At 34.3% G+C, this 24998-nt stretch overlaps 2 protein-coding genes and 1 long non-coding RNA gene across 4 annotated transcripts; all 3 read left to right on the plus strand.

The window, feature by feature from the left end:
- Positions 1-1237: 1237 nt before the first annotated feature.
- On the plus strand, positions 1238-9244 carry LOC107859891 (peptide methionine sulfoxide reductase A5). Its single transcript, XM_016705041.2, has 4 exons — positions 1238-1702; positions 2529-2641; positions 2732-2876; positions 8600-9244. The coding sequence occupies exons 1-4, from the start codon at positions 1253-1255 to the stop codon at positions 8795-8797; spliced, it is 906 nt and encodes a 301-aa protein (XP_016560527.2). The 5' UTR covers positions 1238-1252; the 3' UTR covers positions 8798-9244.
- Positions 9245-10405: 1161 nt separating this feature from the next.
- LOC124896053 lies at positions 10406-19696 on the plus strand. 2 transcript variants are annotated; one of them, XR_007052447.1, is made up of 3 exons: positions 10406-11190; positions 11886-17604; positions 18109-19696. It is a non-coding gene; the product is annotated as an uncharacterized LOC124896053 (long non-coding RNA). The 2 variants fall into 2 exon arrangements; XR_007052446.1 differs by having other exon boundaries at positions 11886-19041.
- A 3749-nt stretch (positions 19697-23445) lies between these two features.
- LOC107858281 (GDP-mannose 4,6 dehydratase 1) lies at positions 23446-24857 on the plus strand (the record flags this gene model as incomplete). The annotated part of the gene is given in 4 exon segments (XM_047407844.1): positions 23446-23725; positions 23760-24089; positions 24092-24290; positions 24292-24857. Coding segments are annotated over 4 exon segments (1158 nt in total), but the record flags the coding sequence as incomplete, so codon positions are not given.
- Positions 24858-24998: the final 141 nt, after the last annotated feature.

Here is a 24998-nt window from a genome sequence, read left to right on the forward strand (position 1 = left end):
AATACAAATATAAATATATATTTTAGTGTAAGCACATTTATATTTCAGCACCTGAAGTTTCAAGTGGTTAATGGAATTTTTAAACATGAAAAAAAAAAGAAAAAAAATAATGCAAACATCATTTTTGTGTTTGTCATGCAATACCTTTTTTTCCTAATGTCAGAGTCTGAGAGAGACACATTATTTATTTTTCTTCTTTTTTTTGTTTAAAAATTTTCTTTGTTTTTAAAGTCAAATCTTTATAATATCATTGATTACATTTTTACTATGTATTTAATTTTTTTAAAAAATTATCATTAATTTTGATGACTTTTAATAAGAAAAGTTTTTACCATAAATATATTTAATTAATTTTTAACTTTTAAATATTAGAAAAAATAGTAAAAATACGATTTTGTCTACATCAAAGACTTTTAATGAAGGGCAAAAAGTTCAAACAATATTTTTAAGGTTCTCAAATTTTTCTAAAACAAAGATTTTTAATAAAGAATAAAAAATTTAAATAATAATTTTAAGACCCTTCACATTTTAATATATTATATATATAGATTATACATATAGTGTAAAATAAATATAAATTATAAATTATAAATTATATATTATAAATATAAATATAAATTATATAGTATTTTAGATATAGATATTTAAAGGACAAAAATAGTCCTATTTCATAGTTAAGGGATAATTTTAGCTAAAAGTCCTTAGATGCACCTCAAACATAAGGACCAATTTCCTCATTTCACGTTAAAGAGCGACCAACTTATTTCTTTTTATTTTCCGCGAATACGGATATTATTTTATTTTACCAATTTAATTTATATAGAATTTAGATTTATGTATTATAGTGTACAAAATATATTGTACTTTTTATTTTATTTTAAAATTATTGAATTGTTGAGGCATTTTTTAATGTTCAAAATAAGTGATTTTTTCAAACTCAAGAGAATTATTGAAACCTTTATTTTTATATTTTTTTTCGTTTTATTTAATGAGATTTTTAAATACTTCATATTTTGTAGGGGAATAAAGTAAGAATTATTTAAAGGGTAAAAATAAAAAATAATCTACAAATTATGTTTTTAGATATTTTTTTTAAAGGGTGTATCATATCTCAATAATTAAATTATTTTAAAATAAAAAAGTATTAAATAAACTTAATTTGTTATTAAAAATTATTTATTTATTTTTTAAAAATTTATATAAAATTGTAATAGTAGATCAAATTTAAACTCTTTACATAGCTACACGTCGCATGAAAACAAGTGGGGAATGTGAAATTACCGGAAAGCAAACAAGACAAAGCAACCGAGCTGGCCAAGTGAAAACTACTACACCTCGAAAATATTCGCCGGAAAGTGGCGCAACCTCCCGGCTCCGGCCTTCCCATGCATGTGTACAAATGAAAGTCGCTAATAGCACCTACTTTTTTTCTCCATTTCTCTTTGATTTCCTTTGCACGATCATTCTGCTCTCGTCTAATCCGGTTCTGAGCATCCGATTTCCAGATCGGATCCCGGAGGTACCAAAAGATGCATCTAATCAGCCATTAAAAACGGCAGTTTTCGCTCTGGGAAGCTTCTGGAGATCGGAAGCGTCATTTGGATGCTTAAACGGCATCGTAAGAACCACCGTTGGTTATGCTGGTGGTTCAAAAGCTAATCCTGAGTACAGAAATTTGGGGGATCACGCTGAATGTGTACAGGTATTTGTTTAATCTCTTTCCGTATGTAGACTAACAGCTGAAATTGCTTTCCACTTCATATTTGTGCAATTATGCCTTAACCGCATGTAATTGAAGTTACGCCAATGTAATGTGTTCGCCAGCCTATGTTGACTACAATGTATAGTAAAAAGGAAAATTGACAGTTGCAATTAGGTTTTTGGGTAGACTGAACCAGCGCCTTGTATCTTCATAAGGTACGTAAATACTAGTAGTTCTGTCCTTGCCTTGTGGATAGAGTTACCTGGTAGCTGTTGCTATTTCTCGTGGTTTTAAAGTGGAGTATTGAAGTGATTGTGTATGATTAGCAATTATTATCTTTGAAGAAATCTAGTTGTAGGGATTAGAACCTTTTTCTGGTTATATAATAAACTATGCGAAGAGGGGGGCAAGTTTGATCAAAATTTAGTTGAAAAGGGGTATACGACGGACGAAAATGCTATCAGCTTGGATTACACTTTCTATGAGATGATACGAGTGGTATTAGATGAGGAGGCAGATGAGAAAACATTATTCCAATCAGGGGTTATCCAATGGGAGCAATATGCTAGAAGAGTAAGCTAATACATATCTTACTCATTTTATTGTCTGGCTCAGTTAACACCAGCTGAACTTAATTAATATCTGGATGACGGGTTGGTCCCATTCTAACTAGTAGTTGCAGACTTTTTGTCCTTGTCTTGTAAAATTGCAATGTGAATGGAAGGGTTACAGTAACATGCTAGCATATTGTTTCATTAAAGATTTTTAAAAGTTACCTTTATCTCCTATTCAACTTGTTCAATGTACTAAATTTAATTTCTTATAGGTTGAATACGATCCCCGAGTAATTGGTTTCCGACAATTATTGGAGGCCTTCTGGGCTAGCCATGATTCTAGGCAAGTTTTTGGGCAAGGTCCTGATGTGGGCAACCAGTACAGGTAGGATCCTTGACTTCAATCTGGGTTTCTTTTTTACTTGAGACTGAAGATAAACATTGAAGAGCAATGTTATGAACTTGCCTAGTGCAGGTCTATTATTTTCACAAACAGCACTGAGGATTCAAGATTGGCTGCTGTTAGCAAAGAAAGAGAACAATCAAAGTCAAAGAGCAGCATTGTAACCACTCAAATTCAACAGCTTGAAGCTTTTTATCCTGCAGAGCCTGAACATCAGGTCTAGTATACACAATTACATTATGCTGATACTACTTATCATAATTTCTAAGGAGTTTAGTACTGAAGGTCTGTTACACTTGCTTTCTTTATCAAAAAGGGGGTTTAGTACTGAAGTTTCCTGCTATAATTGATTCTTCCCTCTGTAAACATCATAGAGTTATTTATGATGGGGATTGAGGAGATGTCATTTGACGCAATGCCTCTCTTGTCAGTTCATATGCAAAAGGGAAGAAATAAAATAGGTTTTATCTAGAGTAATATGTTCACATATATTTGCTTAACTGAGAATTCCTCAATCAGCTGGCACACGGTTCGAAACTCGGTTCAAAATTGGCCCATCTGTCTACCTCTCTCTACTTAAATATAAAGCTTTTGTGTGCAACAGTTCAAAATTGGCCCATCTGTCTACCTCTCTCTACTTAAATATAAAGCTTTTGTGTGCAACAGGGTTCAAACTCGTGACGTCTGTCTAACCACACATCACGGGTTGACTCTTACCACTAGACCAAAACCCTGGGAGCGTTATATTTGCAATAAAGGATTGCAAAAAGAATGTATAGTGCCTTTAGGAAGAAGTATACAAGGTAAGCAGGAAATGGAAACGTATGCATGGGATTTTAATGTTGCCAATTTGCAGAAAGAAGGAGTTGAGTCCAAAGCATTGAAAAATGTATTAGATGGATGACTTTACAGAATTCACATGCAGCAAAATGTTATCGGTTGTGCTAAGCCCTTAGCACGGGCGAGCTTTAGGAATAGAAGGATACATCTCAAATAGACAGGATAATACATCTAGTGATTGGAGGGGAGTTCTCAGTTCAAAGAACCTTCGTAAGTACTTTTTTGAGGCCTTTTACCCCTTGGCAGTGGGATTGAGGAGGAATTAGTTTTGATAAAGAAAACATTCTTGTATTCAGATATTGCATTTTATTCTTCTCCATTCCATCTGGCAAATTTAAGAAACTTGAGAATCTATTGAGGTACTTCCTTGGAGATGGAACAGTTAAAAATGTAAATCTGGTCAGCTTGGAGTGTGTCACAACACCAATCAGAAATAGGGATTGGGACCTTTGGAGACTAGCTATTTTCAATTGGAAGGATTCTTGAGCCTCTCTAGTATAAATCATCATAGAGATTTGCATGCTAGGAGAACTCTTTCTTGAATCAATACTGGCGGCAAAGTACCATCAGTAATGAGTGTGTAAAAGAGATTATGTAGATATATCGTGATTCATAGGGTCCTTGATCAAAAATTGGAATCTAGAATCATGTATTATTCTGGCTGGATTCGCATTTAACGATTCTTCCTTTAAACATGAAATTCCCCACCTTTTATCCATTTCCAATGCGAGCAAAGGTCATGAGTGCAGTCCCTATGGAACATCCAATTAAAAAGGTGATGTTTTTTTGTTGTGGATCCGTGAAAGTCAATTAATTAAATATTTAATCATATTTTAGTAGTTTTATTTATTATTCTAGAATAGGGTTTTATGTTTCCTACTTCTATAAGGATTAGACTTTCTAGAATAGGCTTTTATGTTTCCTACTTTCATAAGGATTAAACTTTTCTACAATAAGGTTATATTTTTCCTACTTTCACAAGGATTAGACTATTGATGTAATACTCCTATTTAAAGGGGGGTTTTGGAGAATAAATTGATAAGTCGTATTTCAGAAAAAAAAAAGAGATTGGAGTTCTCTCTTCCATTGAACTCTAATGTTTCAGTCTCCCTTAAACGAGCTGAAGAGATCGGAGTTCTCTCTTCCATTGAATTCTAAGGTTTCAGTCCCCCTTTTACGAGTTGAATTATATATCGCCCTGTGAATCGATCCCTTCCCCTAAAGATCCATAGATCCATAGCAAATTGTTAGGATTTCTAGGGCAGAGGATCGATTCACAGAGCGATATATAATTCAGCTTGTTAAAGGGTAACGAGACTGAAACCTTACAATTCAATGGAAGAGAGAACTCCGATCTCTTCAGCTCGTTTAAGGGAGACTGAAACCTTAGAGTTCAATGGAAGAGAGAACTCCAATCTCTTGCTTTTTGCTGAAATACGACTTATCAATTTATTCTCCAAAATCCCCCCTTTAAATAGGAGTATTACATCAATAGTCTAATCCTTGTGAAAGTAGGAAAAATAAAACCCTAATCTAGAAACTCTAATCCTTATGAAAGTAGAAAATATAAAACCCTATTCTAGAAAATCTAATCCTTATGAAAGTAGGAAATATAAAACCCTATTCTATAATAATAAATAAAACTACTAAAATATAACTAAATATTTAATTAGTTGACTTTCACGGATCCACAACATTACTCCCCTCACGTTGAAAGAGCTTGTCCTCAAGCTCGAATTCCAAGGAATAGTGTACACTGAATCATCCAATTCCATCCCTAGCCAACTTTTCTTGAAATTGACGTTGATAGATTTCAATTTTACCAGTTTGCTGGAGCATGACTAATTTGCCCATATGCTGATAATTCCATAGTTGTGCTTCTCCCAACATGGGAAACTCAACCATACCAAAAAATTGTACACAATGATGTGCCCAAATTAATGGATCGTTGGTGCCGTTATAAGTAGAAAAATCCATCTTTGCATACCTTGGTATGGTTGGACGTGAATTACCACTTGTTGGATGATTCTGATCGGTTAGTTGAACAGGCGATTTATTGCCTTTAGTAGAAGAAATTGTTGATTTGCCAATTGTCGGGGCGCTACACGACTCAACTCTATGGATTGCTGGTTTTGTGGAGCCAATTCCCAAGCTAGACAATTGTTCTTGGATGACTTGAACAATTCTTTCACAGAGAAGTTGTTCCATTGCTGCAATTTTAGAGTCCATTAGGGTTTCTATAAGTGCACACTCTTCATGGAATCTGAAATTGATTTGATCGCCCATTGTTTTAGGCTCTGATACCAAATTGTTAGGATTTCTAGGGCATAGGATCGATTCACAGGGCGATATATAATTCAGCTCGTTAAAGGGAGACTGAAACCTTAGAATTCAATGGAAGAGAGAACTCCGATCTCTTCAGCTTGTTTAAGGGAGACTGAAACCTTAGAGTTCAATGGAAGAGAGAACTCCAATCTCTCCCCCCCCCTAAATAGTAGGAGTATTACATCAATAGTCTAATCCTTATGAGAGTAGGAAAAATAAAACCCTAATCTAGAAAGTCTAATCCTTATGAGAGTAGGAAAAATAAAACCCTAATCTAGAAAGTCTAATCCTTATGAAAGTAGAAAATATAAAACCCTATTCTAGAAAGTGAAAATATAAAACCCTATTCTAGAAAGTTCCTTATGAAAGTAGGAAATATAAAACCCTATTTTATAATAGAGTAATAAATAAAACTACTAAAATATAACTAAATATTTAATTAGTTGACTTCCACGGATCCACAACATTTTTCTTATGAAGTAAGAAGGTTTCATTAATAAGGCATCAAGAAGATGCAACACGTATAAAAGAGATGTCATAGTTAGATCACTACATGAGTGAACTATGCTTAAGACCATGGAGCTAATGAAGTCGAAAAAACTATCAATAATATTTACAGGGGTTAAGGTTCTCTTGCTAGAAAGGCTAACTAAACATCTAACTTTCAGGGGAGTCTGTAGGATTTCAAACATCTGTTATTCCTCTGTGTTCAAATACACCAAATAGTAGTTGCTGGGGTCATCTTCAGATCTTTTTGATGGCCTTATAAACTCTCCAAAAAGCCAGCACTCAGAAGCTTCTTTGATTGGCTGTTTAATTACCCAACTTAGTCCAAAAATAGAATAGAAAGGCCCCAAAGATCTGCTGCAACTGTGTCATGAAGAAAGAGGTGATAAAAAGGAGATGTTTGCAGAGGTTCTTAAAGGGGAAGGAGAACAATTCTCATAGAACTCGTCTTCTAGAAGACGCATGCTGGATTGGAAAATTGATGAAGTGGAAAGCATTGTATAGAAGTATACAACTATAGGCAACTTGGGGAGGATGCTAAGGTATTATAAAAAGTTCATCTTCAAAGTGCTTTCTGTTAAGTCAACGCTTAAATAAACCAGTTGATAGTCGCCATTCAAGTTACTTTCAGAAATTACCATGGAAAATGAAGGCACTAAGGAAAGCAATCTTCTTTACATGGTGCACTATATATATGGGGGCAATCTTAACTGTGATAATATAAGAAAGAGAAGATGCATTATTGTCAGATTTGCGATATGTGCAAAAGGCATGCAGGGGATACGGTTCACATGCTGTTTTGCTTCTCAACTTTTGACCATAATTTTCTCCATTGCTGCCTGAAGCAGTTGTTGAGACAAAGGAAATCTGAAGAATTAAAAAGATAAATGCTAAACTAACTTCTCAAAAAAAGAAAAAAGATTGGGAAAACTGCACACCCTTACATATTTTATGGTTAGTGTGGCTAGAAAGAAAAGCTCGAATTTTTTAAGTCAGAGAGAAATCAATTAAGGTGTTAAAGTTCTCTCCAATTTCATTTTTTTTAAAAATTAATAAGTTTTTCTTATCTCACTATTTTTTCTGTATACCTGGTAGCGTAGATAATTGACTAGACTCTAGGAGTGAAGGCATGCTTATGATTGAATTATTTTGTATTTAACAATATCTTGGTGTATCTTAATAAACTATTTGATTTATAAAAACATCTGGCTCAAGAAAAATTTAGAGGGGCGTACACCATATTGGTCTCTTTCCCTGTTTTCATGTTATTTTGCTCTTTTATTCTAATCACCGAGGAATTTGGTATACAAGTTGCTTTAAAAGTTAGGAACAAAAAATCTAAGCAGGGTGGATGATGTGGTATATAGGTATTAACTATATTATTGAAATTTCTCTTTTATGTAATAGCAAAGCTAATGGGTAATGTGTTTGTTTGTCCTTTGAGGTGAAATATTTTTGTGAGGAACTGTCGAAATGTAACGCGCAAAAAGAGTCTCTATAGGACTACAGTATAACCAAAAAGAAAAAGAAAGTAGTGGTTTCCCTTTTTTGTTAAGGTAAATTATTTTGTTAGTAATGGGAACATCAGAGGTAGAGGTAGTGGTATGAACTGCGTAAACTTTACCCTCTCCAGATCCCACTTTGTGGGAATGCGCTGGGTATGTTGTTGTTGGGAAAATCTCCCATAGACAAGCAGTTTACCAAATGTAGAGAATCTACATCAAAGTATGATGCTTTACAGATGATACCTAATCTTCTTTACAAATTGAAACTTCATGATTGCACCAAAAAAAAACTAGGAATGAGAAACTATTCCTCAAATGTACATACTTATTCTCTTTCCCATCAAAGGCTCTCCTATCTCTTCCATCCCTAGCTCTTCGACAAAGATTCATTACTTGCAGCAAGTGTCTCCGAACTTTTAACTTACTTGAGCATTTTTGTTTTTGCAGTTCGTTGCGACATTTATTTCTTGAGTAACTTGGAAAGGAAGTCTTTCTTGCCAAATGTTTTTTCTTTGATTGTTGTTTAGGAATGAAATCAGGAAACAAGAAAATTATTTCTTTCTCAATAAAGAAGACCAGGAACTTCCCCAGAAACAGAGCCATCTTGATTTCGTGATTTATCATTTATTGATTCATGAATCATGTGGACTATTTTCTTCTTTTTCTCATCTTTATGGAAGTACTCTTCTTGTTTATCTGGTTGTCACTGCTCCATTGATCATTTGAAGCACATGATTGACAATCACTACTGTCCATTTTTCAGAAATTTGAGCTTAAGAGGAATCCCTTTCTACTTCAATTAATGGGAAACTTGCCTGAGGAGGAGCTTGAGAGGTCAACACTGGCTACAAAACTAAATGGCTATGCAGCAGAGCTTTGTCCATCAAGAACCCAAAGGCGGATTGATGCAAAGATCAATGATATCATCAAGAAAGGCTGGCCCATTCTCAGAGACGTTTAAATATACATCTCAAGGGTATATGAGATCCTGCAGACCTTTATTGAGGTGTAGAAACTGAGTTCCCTTTGCGGAGGTGACATCTCGCAGATGACAAAATACCCTCTCATGCAAATTCATCCTACATTATTACAGAATCTGAATAGCCAGCAGAGACCTTTTTACAGAGGTTAATCAAATTTATTTGTACAATCGGAATTTTCAGAATAGGTTGATTGGACTAGAGTGATCAGATACGTTTTTGCAAATATTAATCAAACATGTTTGTGCAATCTAAATGTTTAGGTGTTTATTGCAGTAAGACTAAACATCATTGCAATACAAGGCTCTTGGGACCTTAAAATCATGTTGTTGTAGCACTTTTTATTCTATGTACGCTTGGCAACCACGCTTATCATGTGGTGTAGTAGTTGCAATTTGCAAATACATAAACTATTTTTCTTTTTTCTACAATCAGGCACCATATTAAATTAAATTTGACCAGTTTTCGGAGGGTTTATGAATTTACAGATGTTAAATGTTCTTTTTACCTGTCTTATACTGCTGGCAAGCGAAATATTGTAGAAGTTAAGATTTGATTGCCCATAGATGAACAGTAGCAGCAGCTGAGAGACGATAAGACATTGTTGAGGATGTAATAACTTTTGGCTCTCAAGTGGAATTGATTTTTCTAGTGGAAAAGTTGGATCCAATTCTCTCAAACCGATTTACCAATTTGTGTGCTTCTTATTTCATATCCTTCGTCATTTACTTGTAAACTTTTGTGTGTCAACTGGAAAGGAATACGAGGTAATTAACAAGTACTCCGATTTACCGGCTCAGGACGCAATAAACATCAAATATGTCCCAAAAAGATGTATCTGCTATTTCACAACTTTATGAAATTTCTTCTATTTGGCCGAATTCACTGTTTATTTTTTCTAGTTTAATTTTTTTTTTAGTCGATATATATAAATTATACAATTATATAGAGTTACATATTTCCTTTGATCATCTTTGTTTGTCTAGTATATTATTTATTCAGTATGAAAAATTAATGGATAAATTATCGTTTTGTGTCTATCTTAACATTGCTATTAAATATTATTCATTATCCTGTGCATTTTTTTCAAAATATTACAATTATTAATATCTGAAGGATAATATAGTAAAAAATTATTCCTATTATTTATGTTTTTGGTGCGCGTCAAATCAATAATAAACAAAAATAAAGATATGGAAAGGAAAGGAATATAAATAAATTGAGTGGGGTGCCTGTTAAAGGGCCTTTTCCTTCTTTTAATGCTTCTTTATTCCTTTCAGATATTGTTCAGGTTTTATAAATGAGCAATTCTGTAAAACCTGTTCCAAACCCATTCCTTAGAATCAGGCCAAATCTTTATCGTCCAAATGCGTGGATGTTGTTGGTGTCTTAACATCGGTTTCATGATGTGGCAACACAACTTCGTAAATGGTCATACATTTTGTTGAAACTTATAGCGGATTCAACATCACAACTTTTTCTTTTTTATATTAAAAAAAAAAAAACTTATTTATATGAGTCCAAGGGCAATCAAACCCGAAGGCAGGCAAACAGTTTAAGTGTGTTCCTTCAATACCACTAGGTGAGCGATTTGTTTCTAGGTTTCGAACAGATATTTTTTAGATATATTTAATAGATTTATGATAGATATATAAGGTAAATCGAATTGTCCTTTTTTATTTAATGGATTTATCATTGTCTTAGATCCGCTGTGTCATTAAGTATGCATGGCCAAGCTGCTTAACCGCTCAGAATCAACTGAAGTTATTTGTTTTATTATCCGCCAGTGAGCTAATTACAAGTTTCGTAGGTGATTTGACTTGTTTACTTGTCTGTCCAGAACGAATAAGCAAGTTTTTACTTAATTCCAAAATGAATCCGTGGAAGTTGTAGTTCGAAAGCGAGGTTGATCTATCTCTTTCTCGTTTAAATTGCCAATCTAATGAATCCCTTCTCCTTTCCAATCCATCTCCTCCACCACCAAGGCTGATCTATCTATCTACTTCTCCTTTGAATTCTCAATCCAAGGCCTAATGATATAGTTCCTCCACCAACACCAATCCAATTAGGTGGGCGTAATGAATTCGTTTCTTTCCGCCACCAACACGAATCCAGTTAGGTAGGCCGCCTCTTTTTTCCGATTCAGTTCCTCCACCAAAGCAAAACCCATTAGGTAGGCATAAGGAATCTCTCTTTTCTCCAATCCAGTTCCTCCACCAACGTGAACCCGCTGGATCTGCAGTTTGAAAAGAAGACTCTAGCTTTAACCCTTGCCTAAGATGAAATGTAAGACTCAGCTCGTCTTCCCTACAACTGACTCGGCGGCTACTTGTCATGATTCACGAAGATATTGTCTTTAGACTGGAGTCTCCAGGTAACTCTGAATTCTAGTTAATTGTGCTCTGCCATCAATACTAGTTTATTATTTCCTCTTACTACTGCAACTAGTGGTGGGGCCATGCAGCATTTCTCACCAACCAACTTATATACCAGTACCCTCTACTCTTTACTTTTAATTAGAGTCCTATAATGTCAGTCATATCTCATTGTTAATGTCATTCTCTATATATGTTTAACTGCCTTTCATAAACACTTCACCATCAAAATGCATCATCACCTTATTATTTATTTCCCACTAAATTATAGTATCAATCAACTTAACACCTTGAATTCTTTACTGATATCAGCATACCAATTCTGTACGACACTTTTATGTCATCGTTTTCAAAGTAGGGGAGGGCTACACAATACTTACACGATTTCAGTAAAACCAGTCGGACAAGAAATTTTCTCAACACACACAACGTTTCATCCAACTTCGAAGTTTCAAAAGAAAACTACTTCCAAGATTTTACAGATAAAAGCCAAGTCTGTACATTTTTTATGCAAGTTTAAAGGTCTGCTTTTCAAAAATTCCCCCAAGGAGAAGGGACAGCGAAGTGCTTTTAGTTTCAACATCTGTGCAACTGCCTTTGTCACTAGTTTGCTGCATATAAGAAAAAAGATACCTCTTGCGTCATGTCCTATTAGTAAGTTCCTCACTTTATCTCATTCTCTTTGAATGCTCAGCTTCCAACATCCCCCCAGACCTCTTTTGTCCGGGCATATCATGCAGGAAGAGACAAGCGGAACCTTTAAGGCATCCCTTAGGTCTATTGAAGAAAGCACAAGGCGTCTGGCAACGCTGATTTGGGTTTTGGTTGTTTAACAAACCTGGTCCTCGTGTATTACCACGAGGATTGATACTTTGTAAGCGTTCATCAACCACAGATTCATAATTTTGTCCATGTTGCTTGATCAGGGACTTGTAGTAATTGATATCCTTGTGAAGAGGGGCAGGACTAGTCATCGAGGATAAAGGGGATGTATGGACAGAATTTAGTGATACCGGCAGCTCAGGCTGCAAGGTGGTAGGACGGTGTGCACTTGACAAAACGACATCATATTTGGAACGAGATGAAGGAACCAACTCAGAATTAGCCAAGGGCTTACCTCCTACATTGTTGGGTGCTCCATATTCGTTAATTAGTTTTTTAATCTTTTCCAGATTTAGGTCTGAAGTAGGATGAACTAGTGGCTTACTCCCTCTAATGTTTGCAATTCCTGCATGAGGGAGGCCCTGTTCATTAGCCAAATTACTTTTCACAAATGTTTCAGGCTTAGTCATCATCAACGGCACAGATTTTGCCATTGGCTTTGGCCCAAAAATTGGTCCAGATCCTGTATGGGGAACTTGGTATTCATTAATTGGCTTGTTAATTACCTTATCGGGTTTAGAGTCTGTAGCCAGTCCACGTGCACTCATCAACTTTTGTAATTCTTCTGGTTTCAGCAGAAGCTTCACCAGTAAGTCTGTGTCAATAAGGCTACTCTGCTCTTGAGTATTCGCCAGTGCAGCTACAGCAACAGCGACAGTCAAATCACCGTCGAAATCAGGGATGCTGGGATTTTCACATTGGGGAAATTGGGTGACAGGGTTATGATTAGCAGGTGGCTTACCAGAAACTTGAGACTTTACCTGGGAAGTATTCCAGTTTTTACCTACTGTTTGATACTTGGGTGCATGGTTTTCATTAGCTGGTTGGTCTGGAAAAATTTTAGTCTGATTTGGATTTTCACATGTGGAGGGAGATTGGGTGACAAGGTTGCGATTAGCAGGTGGCTTTCCAGAAACTAGAGACATTTTCTGGGAAATTTCCTGGCTTTCACCCAATGTTTGATATTTGGGCGCATGTTTTTGATTAGCTGGTTGGTCTGGAAAAATTTCAGTCTGGTCTGGATTTTTACATGTGGAGGGAAATTGGGTGACAGGGTTGTAATTAGCAGGTAGCTTTCCAGAAACTTGAGACTTTTTCTGGGAAATTTCCTGGCTTTCACCTACTGTTCGATACTTGGGCACAAGGTTTTGATTAGCTGGTTGGACTGGAAAAATTTCAGTCTGGTCTGGAGTGCTGAGATTTTTAAATGTCGATCTACACTGGGAAACAGAATTGTAACTAACAGGTGGTTTAGGAGAGACTTGAGTATCAGAAGATCCCTCCAGATTTGGACATTTTGAAAGATATGGAGAAGCAGATTGCACATTATAAGGCCATCTTACAGAAAAAGGAGAGTTGCTTGGAAGTTTCTTGGGATTTGGGAAGGTTGACAAAGACTGGGGAACCGATTTTCCATTATCAGGTAGCTTTTGAGAAGTAACTATACTGACAGATGATGATGGACTGTTGGGTAGACACGCACCTGGCGATTTGCTGCTTATGGTTTGGGGTGGTGTTAAATGGAATGGAGCTTCTACATCTGCTTCTTCAATGGGAGTGATTCGAATCACTGGAGTTTGGTTATCATCATAATATTGCTTCAGATCCGACGAGATGTAAGGACTATACGCCAATAGGAGAAACAAGGGATTAAAACCAAGTAAATGAGACAAAGAAGCTCTAAACTAGAAAGACATAGTCCAAAAATTACATACTTCGGAGGAATTGTAGACCAAGAAGGATAAACCACCTCAGAAACTCTCTTTTCCCTATGCTCCTGATCCTCTGCTTCTTTACTTTCTTCACCAGCAACCACACGCCACTCCGCATCCAAATTAAACTACCAATAACAACATTAAATGGGCTATTATGACAATGTGTCAAGAAACTACGCATATAAAGGCACCTCCTATCATCTAAAACTTAGCTTACCTTGGGAGGGCATTTCCATTTAGCCAGAGATAGGTATGAAAGCTTCTCTTTTGACTGCTTCAGACATTGTCTTCCTTCAGATGATTTTCTAATAATACTCGGAGGCGTCCTCTTTAACTGAAGATGATGTTGAGATCCCCAACCGACTTTTGATGGACAATCCTCTTCTAGAAAAAGTTTTACCTGTGCATGGTAAAATATGCAAACTTGCTAAAGGCAAAATTGGGAAAAAAAACTAATGCATGTCAATGTTCTTGATAAGTAAAACTGAAAGCATGCCAATTTGACATGTTCTTTACACTACACACTTAAAATATCTCCTTGGAAAAAACTATACAGTAACAGCCCAAAATCACTTCTCTTCATGTCCGCTCTACCTTCAAAAGTGGGGAACAATTGTCAAGTAGTAATAAATAACTCAACATTTAGCTGCCTCTGTGGTGTACTGCTATGATCCTCAAAAGCTCAATTAGCAAATCAGATGCAACCAAAAACCACCAAGTGTGATCCTTGGATGCACTTTTACAAAACAGGGGCGCTTTTTAAAAAAATAGTAACCACGACATCGGCCGATTAGAACAGAGATAATCATTTAAAAAAAAAAAAAAACTAGTTAGTGAACGATGACATGCATCACATCACAATCACCATTTTTTGGTTCAGCATGATCTGCTGATCTTGAAATGTCTTAACTACAGGAAAGATGAGATATTGAATAAGTGATTTGATAAGATAAGAAACACAAAACATTTTCCTGCTCTTGAATCTGCAGTTGGACCACTAGTAGAATCTCGACATATTGTTTTTGTGAACTTGATTCTCCTAACCTGCCACTAATATTGTTTTTTAGTTCTCTTCTTTTTCAAGGAACACTGACTGGCTATATATGTAAATATCAGCATGAAGGCAGTGCTGCAGCCAAATCTACAGTTCGAAAAGGAAAGCAAAAGTGAGTCCTTGATGATCTTACAAGGATTCCGTAAAATCAAAAACTTAGACTAAGGTACTGATTACCAATAATATTTCAATTTTGACTGTATAAATCTGTCATAAATTTCATAATTACCTTGTAATATGGTCTTATGTGGGGAACATAGAGTTTAAAACTATCAAAGCAAGGTTGAATATGACAATTTCCATGGAAATGCCATAATTTCAAAGAATCTTCATCCCAATTTGTTTTCCTTTTTGATTTAGCATGAGTAAGATGGAGTTTAAAAGTGCAATTAACAGTAAGAAACATGCATGGAATTAGCAACTAAAAATTTCAAAGGAAAGTTGAATATCACTACATTGTAATGGAAATGCCAAAACTTCAAAGAACCTTCATCCCAATTTGTTTTCCTTTTTTGATTTAGCATGACTAGTATATGTACTTTAGATTGCGATGTCTTATTCAAGCATGTTAAATCATATTACCTTAAAAAGTTCAACTATCATATTATTTCTCAATAAAGTCACCTTAAGATGATGGTGAAGAAATGAAAGATTCTAGATACCACAGACAAGACAAAGGAAAACCATTGGTAACCTTCATGATGAAATGGTGAAGAAACGAAAGACTCTAGATACCAGAAACAAGACAAAGGAAAGCCATTGGTAACCTTCATGATGAAATGGGTATATAATTACCATAAAGTGCTTGTACGAAAATCACACGTTCATTATGAGTTATAGATATGATATTCTGCATCGAGGTTGAAAGTATTATCTAGTAGTCAAGGATTTAATAGTCAACTTGGATAAACCTTTACAACTTTGGAACGTGTGTGATTTGAGTTAAATTTAAGTGTTGGCTGAAAATGAGAAAGTACGATCATACATTGAACTAAATGGATCAAACTAAAGTAGACATGTGTATGTAATTTGTATGTTCTTTCTTCTTTTCTTTCGCCGGAAATTTGTCCCAAGATTTTAATTTTATTCCATTGTATAGAGGATCCATAGATAGTTGTGTTAGGTCACAATAATGGGAATGCACGTGACATACATGGAAACACATTTATTTTAGTTTTAATTTAATATTCTTATGAAATGATTCATGTATGGTTTTAAAGTTGAGAATGCTACATGAATGATTTGAAATTTTTCATCAAAGTGTTATTTGCTTTAAATAATTTAAACTCATTAGTATTTATGCTTCTAAAAGCCACATGATTTGAAATAGCACTTATTGAATATTTTGAGTCTTAAATCTTCATTTGACAATGCTTTGATAATTTGAGGAGAAGATTTTACATTTAAATCTATCTAATGAGTTGGATTGGTTATTAACGTCATGATTTGATATAAGTAGATCTTTTAAGGCTACTAGGCCATAAATTTATTTGTTTCATATTTAAATATTTTGAGAGTTACTTGTGTTCACCGAGATTGACTTCGGCTAAAACTCGCCGACGCCATGAAGCTACACCCGTCGATGTATGTGTAGATTCTACCTAATGGTAAAGGGCTACGACAGAGTGCCCGCATGAGAGGTTACTAGTATTGTGCTATAATAGCATAGCTGAGTCAATTCATGTGGCACTTCGATGAGATGACCTGAGCAAGTAGGTTATATAATACTTGTCGCTATGTTGATAACATATTTGAGCTTGGATCTTGTGTCGGCGTTGATATAGTACTCCTAGTGGAAAGTATGGAAGATTTGAATACATTTAGACCTAAGGAGCCGAAAGCGACTATTATGATTTTATTCAATTGGAATGGGATTGTATAATTTTATACAAATTATTTTGTGAATGGACCAGGAGGTCACAGGTTCAAGCCTTCCAACAGCCTCAGGAAGAAATGCAATGTAAGTCTACGTACAATAAACCCTTGTGATGGGGCCCTTCCCCGAACCCTGCGCATAGCAGGAGCTTTAGTGCACCGGGATGCCCTTTTTAATTTTATTTTTTGAATGGAATTAACAAGTTTATAAGGTTGAGTTGAAATAAATTTACACTAGATCCGCCATCGCAAAAGTAAAATATGTTGTTATTATATTAACATTTTGTTTTATATCAAATAATACTTGATTTGTTTCAATTATCGATTCAACTTTTGGAATCGCCTGCACAACTCTCCCCTGTGGGTCGAGCCTCCTCTTCAATTGATTCCACCTCTTTGCCAACTTTTAGTGAGAAGGTCAATGATACTAATTGAGTACTGTGATAGGTGTACTCATCCCTTTTTAGGGCCCTCTATTTTCCATATTTAAGAATAAGGCATGATACGTGATGAGTGAACAGGGCTGAAGTGAGATGATTCAAGAGTCAATGATACTTGTGGTAGCTAGTATGTCCCTTCTTCTTTTCTTTAGTCGAAAATCTAGCCAAGAGTTTAATTTTATTCCGTTGTTTAGAGGTTCCATAGATGGTTGTGTTGTGTCGTAATAATGGGAGTGACTATGACATACAAGGAAACACATTTATTTTATTTTTTATTTTATTATCTTTATGAAATGATTAATGTATGGTTTTAATGTTGATAACGTTTCATGATTGATTTGAAAATGTATAAAAGCTTCAAATCACTTCCGTGATGGTTCAAATGCATATGGTCGGGGTGCACCATACGAGTTTGGTTTGCTCAGATGGCGATCACGTGGATTTAAGGTATGACAAGTACCTTTCAACCAAAAGGATAACCATGCACCTTCTACTCATACTGTCACACCAACAAGGACTTTCACCTTCTATCTCAAAGAAAAGATGCCAGGCCCACCTTTCACAAGAGTAGGCGTTGGTATTCAACACTTGTATTCTATTCCCCATTATTTCTCTTTATTCGAAATATTCAACACTTGATATGTCTCGCTATTTGAAATATCATAAGCGAAGAAAGTTGGCAGGTTGGATCCTAGGGTAGATTCACATAGTTGAATGATCAACTAGCTTCCTCTTTAGTTCTTCGATATTGGGTTCGTGTTCAGCCTATCCTTGTTCAAGATCTTAAGTCATGTGTTGCATTGCAACTACCATGTCTTTCTTAGTTGGAAAAACAAAGGGCAAATTCAAAGAAGTCCTTTGAGCGCTTGGTCGTCATATCTATACCTGGAAAGGACAATTATTCAACGTACTAAAATATCGCACTAAATAATTGTCCTTTATTCAATGCAGGAAGGGCCCAGCAGAGAGAAGTCGGGATAATGAATGCTCCGCACGCCAATAGGAGCAGCAAGCAAGTGCTTGGTAAGGCAACAACCTAGTGAACCGGGCGGAACACTCGAAGATGGGGGGCACACTGCACAAGTCCATGAAATTAGCCAACACTGCTTTCTTATAAGCAAGGACTACAACAGTTCAAACCAAAGATCCAAGCCCCTTTTGGCTCTCTCTATTGATAGATAAAGGGCACTTATGTTGTCGTTCCAGTTACTCATACGGCTTTCCCTCGTCTCAAGTCTTTAATTCTTGAGAATGGTTGCCACTTCTACCAGTATCAGAATTATTATCCCTAGCCGGTGGGTCTACACCCATCCCTTGAATGTCGTCGGGTACTATTAACTTCCCCGCCAAAGCTCGAACGAAACGTCAATGCCGCTAAGCCTTATGAACCCTAACCGTTCAAAGCACTTCTTTGCCATCCGAAGTTTCTTTTGTCTACATCCACTTCAAGGAACATATAGGGAATCGACCCTCACCAAGTTTCAGATTTTATCTAATCCTTTTCTTTACTTTTATGCCCTTATCTTGTGGTACTATCAAAGCCCTTAATTTCCCTTTCCAGATTTACAATCCACAACATTTTTCTTGATTTCAGCCACTCATTCATAACAGAACATCAAATAGCCACAAAGAACAAAACAACACAAGTAACGCAAAACATCAAAAAACTAGTTAGCATCTTCTTTTCTCCAATCCAAACCAACAAAAAAAACCATAAAACTAATAAATAAACCAGTAAACCATTTAAAAAAGAAAAAAGCCAATGCAGTAGAATTCAGCAAGCAAATTCATCTGTCTGCTTTTCTGCAACATACAGACATAAAACAACTTCCATATCAATATATACAACAAACAGTACACCAACATGTAATCAATCCATACTCATGAATAATAAACATAAAAAATCAAACTATCGAATAAACCCTTGTGGTTCTGCCCTTCCTTAAGCCCTTTATCAAAATCGAGCAGAAAACAGAGTAAACAAAGACTTTATAAAGTAATGCCATATATACCTGACAAAGATTAGGTCCAGAAGCCCACGAAACCCTCTTCGGTTTCGCCGAACCCATGAAGAAATCCCTTACTCAGACACCACTCAATTCAACAAAGCTCAAAAATCCTTCATAACAAGACGAACTTTCTTTCCCTTTCGCTTTCGCCTTCTGATTATCTGTTTGCTTACACAACTCTGAAAGATTTCTGAAAAAGTTGAGAGCGCAGAAATTTGAAAAAAAACCCTAAAATCGTTTCGTTTCTGTAAAAAGAGCAGTTGAAGAGGTAGAGAGGGAGGCGGGGGGAGAGTGATATATTCTTTATGTTTTTATTTTTGGCTGCGGCTGGGAAAATCGCTACACGTCTTTTCCTATTTGCGGCTTAACACCTCATTACGATGTCGTTTTTGTACTTTTTAAGAAGTCGTATTAATTAAGACTCCACCTTTTTCTATTTGGATTTTGGAGTGCATTACTATGGGTAGTGTCAGGGACGTCATGCAAAAATCGAATCGATCGATAAATCAAATTGATAAAAAATATTATTGGTATTGAGTTGTTGTGTTAATAATTTTTTATTGGTTTTATAAAAAAATTATTAAGTAAATGATTCACTATCGATTTTAATTTATTGGACACTAAGTTATTGCTTTATCACTATTTATATTATATATTTAAATCTCTCTTTATCTATCTATCTCTCTATATATAGAGAGATATGTGTATGTATATAGATTATATGCACTACTAATTTATAATTCAGTGATTCACAAAGTATTAACCTATTCAGGACAACAAAGGCACAATATAAAGTTCGGCTATTATCATAATAAAAAACTTGAAACATTTATAGCTTCCAACAATTAGGATTCAATTTTTTTCCTAACTAACATTCAGTTCAAGTTTGAAGATTCTTGTAAACTAAAATGCATTGCGTAGGTTTTGGTGGTAATTAAGATTTCATTTTTTTTATGTTAGTTGTTACTATTTCTATTTTATAAGTATTTTCTTATTGGTTAAACCGAAAACTGAAACGTTAAGAACCCAAAATTGATAAACCGAAACCGATAAGAAAATATCTTATTAGTTGGTTATTGATTTTACATATTTAAAAACTATAAATCGAACTAATAACATATAAAATCGAATCGAACCGACCGATGCACACCCCTAGTGCTCGGTAGGATCTAAAAAGTGTTTTTAAAATACGTTACTTTGTTCACATGAATAATGTGCATTTTGTTTTTTATTTTACAACTAAAATAAGTGTGTAAAGAGGTGAAAAAGAATGTGTATCCGCATCTTTATTTTAAGGAATTGGTAATGCTCCTCCGTTTCGTTTTACTTGGACTTTCTTTTAAAAATATTTGTTTTAATTTAGTCATTCCTTTGATGAAATTATGAGGATTTTATTATGTTTTTTCAATACTATCATTAATATTGAACGACTAAACTAAATGTATTTACTCAAATTTATATTTTTCAAAGCATAATTAATAAGGCTAATTTAATAAAATAAACTCCTAATTAATATTTTCTTAATGAGTATGCCAAGTCAATAGGGGTCAATTAATATGAAACGGAGGTAGTATAGAAAAAATTTGGAGGTCATGGGTTTTCCATTAATTATCTCATTAAACAAGGTTAATGACTCTTTAAATCTTTTTAGAATTCGAGTACTTTAATATGTATCAGTTATTATTGAATCGTGATAATTCGTTACTTATTTATATTGATTTTGCTTTTAATCCCTTTTGGCCTTGTACGGGGCATTAAGTACCTTTTTTTGTGTGTGTATTAACCTAAATGGAAATTGAAACGAAGATATATGTACATTGTAATGCTAATGAATGTGATTCTCAAATTCTTGAATGCTATAGTAACATGAACATTGAAGAAAAATTGTTCTGAATTATATTATAGCATATGCTATTTTTTAATCATTTAAATGTGTAACTCGTGCTTAAATATTTCATTACTAACATAGTAAGGGATTTTATTAAAGTTCAACTATTCTAACAACATCTGCTAAATGAATGTAAAATAAATTCAACTACGTGCCAAAATTAAACGAGAGTCTCATTGTTTTTCGGAACTTAACTATTTTGTGTAGGTTAATTTATATATAAAATGAAGGGAGTATTTTTTTTCCAGTCTTCGCTCAACCTCCAATATTAAAGAAAAATAGTTCCCAAATTATATAAAAAAAAAACTTTCCTAAATTTCCAGATCTCTCCCGCAATTCTCAGTCTAGCTCAAAATAAATGAATTTTTGAGTTATTTTTTAATATTCAAAATAAGTGAATTATTTATTTTTTAAGATATATGTTAAAACGTTTTTTCAATTTTATTTTTCCAATTTTATCCTTCAATTTTATTTTTCTGATACATCTATTAACAAGAGATACATCTTATCAGGTACATCCATTAAAACCACTATGGTGTGCTAAAAAGGAAAAATAACGGAAATTGAGGAGAAAATCACGCTTCATAACTTCAAAAATACAATCAAAATTCCCAGAAAATCAGAATTAGTTATAATGTTGATATTAAAAAAAGGACTCTCATTAATCTTGTTGAAACATTCTTCTCGTCTCTTTGAAATTCAAAAGAATATCATTCCCTCATCTGACTGAACTACTCCATCCCCTCATCTTTCAAAATTTCTTTAAAATCTTCTAGAATTTTAGCGTCGCAAGAATTATCAAACCTTAATGGATGTGCTGGAACTTTTTTGACCACAATGCATACCCTGAGATACATAAAAAAACAAAACAATTAGTAATCAACTTGGTTAATAGTCATATTGAATTTTTTTTAAGTTATTGGGTGAAGATACATAAATTTGTTAATATCAGAGTGAGATAAATAATTAAAACTATGTTTCCTGCATGAAATTAACGTTAATTATGTATCTCAATAACGAAATTTATTGCTGAAATACATTCATTTTTAATCCATTTGATAGATATACATACTATAGTAATTAGACTAAAGAGAGATACATAATTAAAATTATGTCTCATGCATGAAAATGATGTCATTTATGTATCTCAACAACAAATAATTATGCATCTAACAAATTTTTTAACCAAATACATATATATAAGTACCTTTTAGAGTGTGTCTCTTTTAATTTTTTTCAACAGTTTTGTATTTTGAAGGACCAATCTTTCCTTTCAAAGAAGCAGAATTTCATTTTTTCTTTAATTTAACACCATCAATGACGACATTGAGAGTTGAATTTAATGATATCGGTGTAGTGATGATGATGGTATTAATGATAAATCGCTTTCTTGGAAAAAGGCAGAAAAGAAAAGTCAAGAAATTTCTCCACAAATTTCACTATAAATTATTTGATTAAGCATCATCAATGGCGACGTCAGTAATAGTATTTAAAAAAAAAAAAAAAAAAAAAAAATCAAAAATACAATTTGAAGGAAAAAAAGAGAATGGAGATTGTAATAAGTAGCTTGAATGGCTATTGCAAGCTGATGAAGTGTGTGTTTGGGGGGGGGGGGGGGGGGGAGGAAGTGGGAGAAGATGACTGCAATTAAACATTCATGAATTGTCAGTAATTGCAAGATTTATTTTTTTAATTGTAAACGTTAAAAGTGGAGAATTAAGGGGGTGGATTGTGGGATGTATCTGAGAGAGGAATTAAAATCAAGGATTTTAGTAATTAATTTAAAAGGATAGAGATTTTATGTAGTTATACTAAATTAATGTGTGGTATTATATAATTTATCCATTATATATAGGTGTGTGCATAGGTTGGTTCAGTTTGATTTTACATATTATCGGTTCGATTTATTGATTTTTGATTTTTAAATATGTTAAATCAATAACCAAATTAATAAGATATTTTTTATCGGTTTTCGGTTTATCAGTTTTTAGTTCTTAACGAATCGATTTTTGCTTTAATCGATAAGAAAATACTCATAAAATAGAAATAGTAGTAACTAACACGAAAAAAAAAATCAAATCTTAGTTGCAAACAAAAATCCTATATAATGTGTTTTAATTTACAAGAATCTTCAAGTTTGAACTAAATGTTGTTTGAAGAAATTAAAAGTTTGTATAATTGAAATAATAAGTTTGTTAATTTGTAGAGATTAAAGAGAAATTAAGAGAAATATATAATAATAAGTCATATATATTTTTATTAGGTTATCGATTTACCCAATAACCCAATAAGAAAAATCGAACTGAACCAATAACCCAATATATTTTTTTTATAAAACCATTAAAAAATCGTTAACCCAATAAACCAATAACATTTTTATTGGTTCGATTTATCGGTCAATTTGGTTTTCGCCCACCCTTAATTATATATAGTGCAATATTTTTGGAGTTCTATTTGCCTCTCATATATTACAATCAAACAAATCCCCCAACTTCTCTCAAAAAGCACCTCATTTTCAACAAAAATGGCAATTCTAGATCCAAGATTGCACTGATCACTGGCATTACAGGCCAAGATGGTTCATGTCTCACTGAATTCCTCCTTAGCAAAAACTACGAAGTCCATGGCCTTATTCGTACATCTTCCAGTTTCAATACTCAACGTATCAATCACACACACACACACACACACATATATATATATATATATATATATCGATCCTCATAACTCCAACAAAGCCCGAATGAAAAGTTTCATAATGAAACTTCACTACTTTGATCTCTCGGACGCTAGTTCTCTCCGTCGTTGGCTCGACATTATCCTTCCCGACGAGGTCTACGATCTAGCTGCTCAATCACATGCCGCTGTTTCATTTGAAATCCCTGATTATACTGCTGATGTCGTGGCTACTGGTGCTCTCCGTCTTTTAGAGCCAGTGAGGTCACATATCTCCGCTATTGGAAGATGTAATGTGAAATATTACTAAGCTGGATCATCTGAGATGTTTGGATCTACGTCAACTCCACAATCGGAATCCACTACGCAGTTTCCAAATGCGGTGCGCATTGGTACACAGTGAATTACCGCGAAGCGTATGGGATATTTGAGTGTAACGGGATTCTCTTTAACCACGAGTCACCTCGTAGAGGTGAGAATTTTGTTACGAGGAAGATAACTCGAGCAGTAGGAAGGATACAAAGCAAGGTATTTTTAGGGAATTTACAAGCGTCCAGAGACTGCTGGGGACTACGTAGAAGCAATGTGGATGATGCTGCAGCAAGAGAAACCAGATGACTACGTTGTTGCAACGGAGGATTCACATACTGTTGAGGAGTTTTTAGAAGTGGCATTCGGGTGCGTTGGATTGAACTGGAAGGAACACGTGGAGATCGATAAAAGGTATTTTAGGCCATCGGAAGTTGATAATTTAAAAGGTGATGCAAGTAAAGCGAAGAAAGTGTGATGGAAACCAAAAGTGGGATTTGAGCAATTGCTGAAAATGATGGTGGATGAAGATGTAGAATTGGCTAAAAGAGAGAAAGTACTTGTTGATGCTGGATATATTGATGCCCAACAGCAGCCTTGATTTCACGCGTTATGCTTTTTGTTTTTTTAAATCAAATTTTCCCCAAAAATTTTAGTGTATCTAACTATTTTTTTTTCTTTGACAAAAGAGGACATTTTAGTTTGTGTTCTAGTGCGACTATAGTTTATATTGATTGTTTGGTTTTATTGTATTGTATTTTTAAATCTATTGTTACGTGAGAATGAGAAGTTCAATTTTATGTCCAAGAACTATTTGTTACGATAAAACTGTATTTATTTTTTTCTACTTTGCACTTTTTCTTATAATCATATTAGAGGAGCCGATTGAGAATTTGAAGGTTCTGGGTGATATTACTTTAAACATAAACATGTTATCTACACTGTTCAAATAAATAAAA

Source organism: Capsicum annuum, chromosome 2, assembly GCF_002878395.1.
Source record: "Capsicum annuum cultivar UCD-10X-F1 chromosome 2, UCD10Xv1.1, whole genome shotgun sequence".
NCBI classification, from domain to species: domain Eukaryota; kingdom Viridiplantae; phylum Streptophyta; class Magnoliopsida; order Solanales; family Solanaceae; genus Capsicum; species Capsicum annuum.